At 36.6% G+C, this 8429-nt stretch overlaps 1 protein-coding gene across 1 annotated transcript; it reads left to right on the forward strand.

The window, feature by feature from the left end:
* Nucleotides 1-85: 85 nt before the first annotated feature.
* On the forward strand, nucleotides 86-8114 carry LOC138032919 (protein tyrosine phosphatase type IVA 1-like). Its single transcript, XM_068880631.1, has 6 exons — nucleotides 86-220; nucleotides 480-825; nucleotides 903-995; nucleotides 2935-3065; nucleotides 4455-4529; nucleotides 6828-8114. The coding sequence occupies exons 2-6, from the start codon at nucleotides 676-678 to the stop codon at nucleotides 6928-6930; spliced, it is 552 nt and encodes a 183-aa protein (XP_068736732.1). The 5' UTR covers nucleotides 86-220; nucleotides 480-675; the 3' UTR covers nucleotides 6931-8114.
* The last annotated feature ends 315 nt before the right edge of the window (nucleotides 8115-8429 follow it).

Raw genomic sequence — 8429 nt, forward strand, 5'->3', positions numbered from 1 at the left:
GTGACTTCCGCATGACTCTCGCGGTATCAATCAGCGAGGCCAGCGCGTGCTTTGTTGTACATGCGCGTAATTAGCATTACGTCACGAGTCAGTCAAATTGTGCAACTGCTCAAAATAATTTCTGTCGCGGCGTGCATTCTCTTTTATTCATACCTGCCTTCCGTTTGGGAAGAGAAGAGTTTAAAAGTACAGCTAGATTTCAATGTGGAGATTCAGTCTAGTAAGTTCGAAAATGTGAAACTGTTTTTTGTGATTGAGAAGCTTCACGATTCGCTTGTACAAACGAGCTTCGTCCGTCCGTTTCGCTGTTCGATAGCAACCGATTCTTCACCAAACGATTTTTATGTTTGGCATTTTCGTTGTCTCTGTTTTTGCCAGGTCGTACTTGATTTATATCTCTTGGCTCACACCGTTATCAGTCCTCCAACAAATAGAGATTTGCGTCGTTTTGAAGAATGTAATGTGTTTTCGTTTTTCAGGCCTTCGGTAGCCGTGCACACACTTTTATGGAGTTCATCATCGACAGCGGAGATTGGTGTCAAGCGCAACACGAGTGAGGCTGTTACTGATCCTATTGAATGGCCTAATACACTTCATTATCAAGCATAGCAAGGAACGGAGACTTATAGCGAACTTTGAAGAAATTTCATTTGTTATACGTAGAATTAATGAGACATGAAAATGCCTTCTGGAACTCGTGTACCCAACCAAATTCAAGGAGGAAGAAGCTTACATGGCCCCGGGCCTGTTGTGCTGGAACACAAGAACATGAAGTTTTTGATCACAGATCGACCTACCGATGCGACCCTCCCTCGGTATATAGAGGTAAGTATCATATCGTATAATTAATTTTTCATCTATCGCTTTAAAAATAACCAGAGTTTTTGTCTGTCTTTGCCCAGGATCTCAAGAAATACGACGCTCGTATTGTTGTGAGGGTGTGTGAACCGACTTACAATGTCGATCTGTTGAAGAAGCAAGGAATAGACGTTTTGGTAAGCCTTAATCGGTTAAATCGAGTCGTTCAATTTTATAGTACAGTATAAGCAATCATCTCGTTTTGATACACCTCCTCAGAGGTGTGACATGTTCAGTTACAGTGAACGTAATCGATGTGTTCGGCGTGTCCATTTTGATTTTAACATTTAGCATGGCCGTCATCCCTTTGCAGTTTAATTTCTCAAGTTTGTTTAATATTGGCGGTAAAAACACCACTTAATTATTCAGATCGTTTGCTCGTGCTGGAGAGGGTCATTTCTATCTTTATCTCCCCAAATTACCGTGAAATGAACATTGTATGAAGCTTTGTCGAAAAGCAGAATTGAAGTGATTCGTTTGCTGTGTGAAAAAATGTTGAACATCTTAATTCTGCATTCTTTTCGTGTTGTGTAAAACGTTCTGTTGTTCGTTCGGTTTAGTGCCCCTTTTGATATTTCCCATCGTTTTTCTTCTTCCTCTGGGTTTCGTCCCTTTGGATTTTTGTCGTTGTATCAGCAGTTTCTCACAAAGTGCAAACATGTGGCTTGTTTGCAAACCTGCTTTACCGGCTGCTCGCTGAACAACACCCGTGAACCGGGTTATAAGTATAGTTGCTGGCCGTCCTGTGTCGTTGATGTTGTCGCAAAACCGGCGTTGTTACTCGCTCAGCATTCTCATGAAATGTATGGTGGAAGTACAATAAAAGCGATGTCCTGTTGAGCCAACCCTCCGGTAGTTGTTTATTTCAAGCATAACGATCAACCTTGAAAATCGAATTAGCACGTCTTGGCTTTTGTTTAGCTCGCAACGTCATTTCCTCATGAGAGCAACAATAAGTTTTCCTTTTATGAAATAAAGGGTACGGTACCTTCTCTGCATTTAACAGAAAATATTTCCTTACATTAAGTTTATTGAGTGCCATGAAATTTATTAAAGACAGCAGAGGAAGTTGTAATAACATATGACAACACGCAGATTTATTGTCAACTCCTCACGAAGTGAAGACGTTCGAAACAATAGATTTTCACTTTTGAACTTTGAACTGCAGATGATTCTTAATCAATCGAGAATCAATCGAGAAGACACTCAAAACTGAAGACTCTTCTGGATTACTTTTTAACTCAAAAATTCACAGCCAAGGTTGAAAGCTTTAATTAAATGCCATTATGTTTATGTAAGCAACGCTTATCATTTACCCTTAGCCTCCTAGAGGGCCCACTTTTAGAGGATACCTCAGTGGGGACCCCATAGGGGCAGAAGAGTTTATTGTACATTTATTGTACACATGTTGGTGTGGTTGTGTCCACTTTAAAACAATTCTTTCAGTTTAAAGTTTTTGTTTTGCTAATAATTTATTGACTCCCTATGATAAAAGAAATTGTTAAATTAATCCTTGTAGCTGAGAGCTGCACTTCGTTTACCCCTTTTGTGGTAACCAATTTTTATGCAGTGAGATAAGCTGTACTTCACAGAAAAGCATTTGGCTGTAGCTGAACTGTGCTGTGGTTAACAATTTTGCAGGCATTTTTACAGACAGTTCTTTGACACTTGTTCTGTAAATGTTTGGATTCACAACAAATCAAGTCTTTTGATGTTTTATTCCGTTACTGCATTAGAAATTCAGTTGTGCACACACTGAAATAACCTAAGAGCATATTTGTTACAGGTATTTCTTGCACATTTGCAGTCAAACAGTTCTTGAAGGCCATACACTGTGGCCTCTGCAATTAAATGTTTGCCAGTTTTACCCAATACTTCTAAGAGCTTAAAATAAAAAAAAAGCTTTGATAAAATTAATGTAATGAATGCATAATATTTGTGGATGGTCTTTGTGTTGCCTAGTTTAGTGACAGTCATAATTCAGTTTTTAAATTACAAATTACTAATCCAGCACCTTGATCAAGTGGACTTTGCTCTGCATTCAGTAATCTCCATATTTTTCAATGTCATGTTAAGGACTGGGCGTTTGATGATGGTGCCGCACCACCTAAAGAAGTGGTTGATGGCTGGCTACAGCTTCTGAAAAAGAAATTCAAAGAGAAGCCAGGAACTTGTATTGCTGTACACTGTGTTGCAGGATTGGGAAGGTTGGTTAAATGTTGATTACATGTACCTTGCTGCAATCAGAAACTAACCCTTGTTGTTGTACACATATTTAAGGTAGGACACCACTATGGATGGAAGGTCAACTTCCACTGAAGGAATTATTTTAAAGCAAAAGGTGTTCTACATGGCCTAAAAATCTCCTGAATTTTAGGGACAGTATTATCCTCAAGGCTACAGTTGCCTTTGTAAAAATGAGTAACACTGGACTAAACAGGATTTGAAATTGGAGCTGACCAGTGACCAATGATTGTATGTGCACTTTTGATCCTTTTTTGCACACTGCACATAAAGGAGTATGGCCCAACTAGTAATAGCAATAGTAATAATGATAATGATGATGATGATGATAATAATGATAATAATGATAATTATAATAATAATAATAGTAATAATGCTCTACAAATTGGGGAGACTACAAATCAACTGAAATCAGAACAAAGCTAATCAAATGTTGGTTTTTGAGGAGAGGGGAAACTGGTGTACCCTGGGAAAAACTTCTTGGCGCAGAGTAGAGAACCAACAAACTCAACCCACATATAGTGTGGTATCCAGGAATTGATCCTGGGCCACATTGGTGGGAGGCAAGTGCTCTCACAACTACACCAACCCTGCTTTCATAATGATTGAAAGATCATAACTTGCACTCTTTCCAAAGAAAGGGAGGTTCCTTATGCCTGCATTGTTCATTGTTCCCTGCTAGCAGGGAACTCTTTTCTTATTTTTTACATAAAAAGAGACTTCTGCAGTGTGTCAAAACTCACTTTGATCCAACCGCCGTCCACAACCTTAGATGGGACTCTTCAAACCACATGCCTCATGATATGTTTGCTGACCTTGATTTGAGCCCGCAGTGTCTCGCGCATATACACCTGTACATGAAATAATGGATCATCACACAGTATTGTGTTTGCCAGTGGATTTCAAAGCAAAATATGATCCTGCAATACAACTGAAAATAGCAAATGATTGAGGGAGTGGTGTTATGTATATAACATTGCAGCTAAATTACCCTATAAATTTGTCCCATTCCTTCAGATTAAAACAAAATTCACTATGAGAAACAAAATAATGACAGTTGTATTTTTCTCTTCTCAATTTATTTTAGCAAAAGTAGTAGTAAAGGGGCAACTGCAAACCGTTTTTGTTTCATAATAGCGAAATTAAGCTGAAAACTATTCGCCTATTTGTGATTCCTCCATAATTATATCTTACCACAAATGTGACTGTGATAGTGTTGCGCACAATTTCGAGCCCTGAGTATGTTTGTTTTAAAAGTGTGTGTTACATGTAGCTTCAATCACAGTGAAATAATGAAATACATAAAAATGAAAAGTAGTTAGAAAATATTTGAATCTGTTATTTTTGTTTAGAGCACCAGTTCTGGTAGCACTGGCTCTGATTGAGAGTGGAATGAAATATGAAGATGCTGTAGAATTTATCAGAAGGTAAGTACAAAAATTAAGTGTTTTACATGTATGCTGATGCACTTGAAGCAGGTGAGCTGCAATTTTCATAAAAGTCTTGAAAAAAATATTATTTCAATATGCCAAAGTTCCTGTATCTTCTTGAACATTATTTTAAGTACCAGGAATAAGATGAATCATGAACTCTTTCTGAGATGCCATTCAGGAAGCATGCTGTATCCATGAAGAAACTTAAACAATGATGCCTAATTGCCTGTTCATTGACTTGATAGTTTTAGCTTTAAAAGTTTTACGTTATGGCCAATTCAGTTTCGTTGTAAATGGGTTCACATACAATGTACACGTAATAATAATAAAATTATTAATAATAAGTTTAATTTATGTAGCGCCTATACAATAAAAAAAGCTCTAAGTGCTTTAGAATTGAAAAGGACAAAAATATATATATATACCTGAATGAAAAAGAACTTAAATGTTAACAAACGTAAGAAAACTGAAATCTAATTATTTACTCGATTATGTTGGTCATCAAAAAGAAAGGTTTTCAACTTAGACTTGAAAACATCTCAACTCAGTTCAGATTTCAATTGAATAGAAAGTGTATTCCAGGGGAGAGGAGCCACTGCTGAAAAGGCCCTACGGCCTAAGTGATTGGAACTAGACGAACAAAGTCTATGAGTAGGCTTATACTGACTAATAAAATCAGAAAGCTATCCACACGCTAAGCCATTAAATCATTTAAAAGCAAATACTAAGATTTTAAACTTTGTATGCTGATTCAGAGGTAACGAATGTAATTGCTTCAAAACTGGCGTGATGTGGCCATGCTTTTTGGTAAATGTAATTAAACGAGCAGCGGCATTCTGAGTACAGTGTACTTTGAAGTCTATAAAATAAGATATTCGGGTAAACCATAAAAAAGCAAGTTGCAATAGTCAATTACTATTTCTGCACAGTGTTTGACACTTATGCGTGCCTGATTGCCCAGGGCAAGCGAAATATATCCATGGGCAAGTAAATCAACTCAAAGATTTGCCCGATTGGACAATCAGAATTTTTGTTGACTAATATTTGCGGAACGCATGATTTGTACACATCGCTCACTTGATCCTGCATTGATAATGTTCTATCAAAGAATACACAGATGTTCTTAACTGACTGAGATGGTAAGATGGTGTCATTACCCACCCACAGAATTAATGCATGTCTGACTCGACTTGGAGAAACATGAGGAGCAAATTAAAAATTCTGTCTGTAGTTTATCCACTTTCTGTCTTTTAAATGCATTTGTCACTATTCGATTATCAAGTATTTCGTGCCATTTTTTCATTTTTTTTGTCCTTCTCAAACAAGGGGTTTCATCAAGGTGTTTCCTCGGGTAGCAGTTTCGCAAATTCTGAGGTGGCCCCCATTGTGGAGTAGAATCTTCTGGGTTTAGACAGAGAAAAAGACAGAGGACTGTAAGATTTTAAATGCTATTACATGTATCTCTGTAGATAACCATCCGCTAGGCTGCATAAAAAAACCGTGTGCCTGCCCCAAGGTTACCAAACGAGTTATGACCTCTTATGTAAATAGACCGATTTTTAAACACAAGATAATGTAGTTTTTACGTAGCATGCATTTGTAGTTTAACTGGTATAATTTTTAGGGTAGACTTTTATTGAGTGCATAGGTGATTAGAATTTTACCAAATGATAATTATGTACTTTTGGCAATAAAGACTATTATTATTATTATTTTTATTATTATTATTATTATTATTATTATTATTATTATTATTATTATTATTATTACTGGCTCTCAGGACTGAAAGGGTTTTTTCTTTCTTTAAACTAGTGTAAGCTGATAGTATGGCATGTTCAGTTGTTGAGACCAATAAAGCAATAATGGAACCTAGCATTTAGTCTTGTCTTTTAATTAGAAACATAGTGACATATAAAAAAATCACTGCAAAGATACACTCAAGGCAAGTCCACATTCAAAATTGATCAACTATTAGCCTGATACTCAAACCCAAAGGAGCTTAATCCCGTGTGGCCAAGGTGCTATAACTTGTGGGGAATGAGGTTGATAAAATTAGTGTGTTACACCACATGGTAATGAGATCAAGCAGGAGTCACCTCCTACCCATACTGTAGATTTACAGTCTCCCTAATTGATAATTTAACCTTTTAAGCCTTAAGGGGGACCCCATTGATGAATAAAATTGTCTGGCTTTAGACAGAGTAAAATCTGTAATTGGCACTATGGGGCCGGAATGGGTTAATTAAGTAGCTTAGCATGTTGGAAATACCTTTTCTTTATTTATTTCATTAGGAGAAGGAGAGGAGCAATCAATGCAAAGCAGCTGACTTACCTTGAGCAATACAAACCATCAAAGCTACTGAAGGAAAAGGCTAATAACTGTTGTATTCAGTAAAACTGATGGCATGGCGGGTATAATACAAGCACTGACAGCCTATCAGTGTGTTTTTAAGTTAGTACTTGACAATGAGAAATTATGATAATCAAAGAGAATTATTACTAGCATCAACATACTACAATGCCAGCAGATAAAACAATAACCCTAATATTTTTTGCTTGAATTTATATCCTTGTAAAATATAATTGGTTATCAACTCTATTCTCTCCTTGCAGTTTCAGTAGGTGTAATATAGATAGGTCAGTCAGCTCTGTTCTAGGAGCCATAAAATGATGTGAATAGCTTTTTAAAGTGCAATATCACTCAATGTCTTTTTCCTAAAATTAATTTGCAATTCACAAATTATTATCACTATCATCGTCATCATTATCATTATTATTCTAACTGGTTTATCTGGAAAGAATCCTGTCATACATTCAACATACATCCTTGAGTGCATAATTTTTTACCAAGTAATTTGGTTTTTTTTCTGTATTTTTGGAAATGAATTTTAGGAACTCCTTTCATGATCTTTTCACTTAAGTATCTTTTTCGTTGATTAAATAGCAACATAGATGTGGCACTTGGAGTCAAATGGGAATGATTATTTCCCTTTTTTTTGTCATTGCTTTTGCCTGGCTTTGGCATTGTAATGTTACGACTCGAAGAAATTAATGCTGTACAGCTTAGTGCTGTAATGGTGTACTCTTAAGAAATTGAAGACAAGAAAATAGATATCTTATTCTCATTATCGTCACTGTTGTCGAGTCTAATTCTATTTCTGCCGCTTTTCTTCTCACTTTCTTTCTTCTCTCTTAGAAGTCTAGCCATTGAATCTTGTTAGCATTATTTGTTTACATGCTAAACATTTGGTGTAGTAGCCGTTTTTTTTTTCTTCTGATCGGGAGCATGTCCGAGGATCTGTGGTTGTTTCAGGAGCTCTGGCATATTGTAATCAATAGATAGTCTTTATTGCTTTTAGCACAACGTACTGGCCGTTCAAGTCTGAAAAGGCAAAACTTCTAGTGATGTAATAGTGGCACTGACTCCTCTGTATTGTTGTATGTAGATAGCTGAGTCATGTGCTTGTGTGCTTATTTTTCTAGCAAAGGTAAAAATAAATTATTCTTTTAGTTGAAGTCATCTCAAAAAGGAGGAAATAGAAGATTTCTGAAAATTATTAAAGTTGTGCTGTTTCTGAAGTAATGGTGAATTCTTAATTCTTTAGTCACTGTCATGGTGAACTGCGGCCTTCAATTGACCCGAATTGATATGTATATCTGAGCTGTCCAATTCCTCGTTCGTTATCCTCTGAGATGTTTTTTTTTTCTCCTCACTAGATGATTATACAATCCTTGGTTGCTAAGTGCTCAGCTCTTCCACCTTCCCACTGTGGTCATTATGGCTTCAATTCAAAACTGTACTCCGAGAATTGAGTGACCAATTCTTGTATTGGCAATAGGTCACTTTCAAAAAACCGTATTACGCCTAGTTTGTACCCCAAATCTTGCATAAGC

This window comes from Montipora capricornis, chromosome 14 (assembly GCF_036669925.1).
Source record: "Montipora capricornis isolate CH-2021 chromosome 14, ASM3666992v2, whole genome shotgun sequence".
NCBI classification, from domain to species: domain Eukaryota; kingdom Metazoa; phylum Cnidaria; class Anthozoa; order Scleractinia; family Acroporidae; genus Montipora; species Montipora capricornis.

Coding starts and splice junctions, on each gene's coding strand:
- LOC138032919 (XM_068880631.1), top strand. CDS start 676: ATGAAAATGCCTTCTGGAACTCGTGTACCCAACCAAATTCAAGGAGGA. Junction 826..902: donor CCCTCCCTCGGTATATAGAG/GTAAGTATCATA, acceptor GTCTTTGCCCAG/GATCTCAAGAAATACGACGC. Junction 4,530..6,827: donor GCTGTAGAATTTATCAGAAG/GTAAGTACAAAA, acceptor TTATTTCATTAG/GAGAAGGAGAGGAGCAATCA.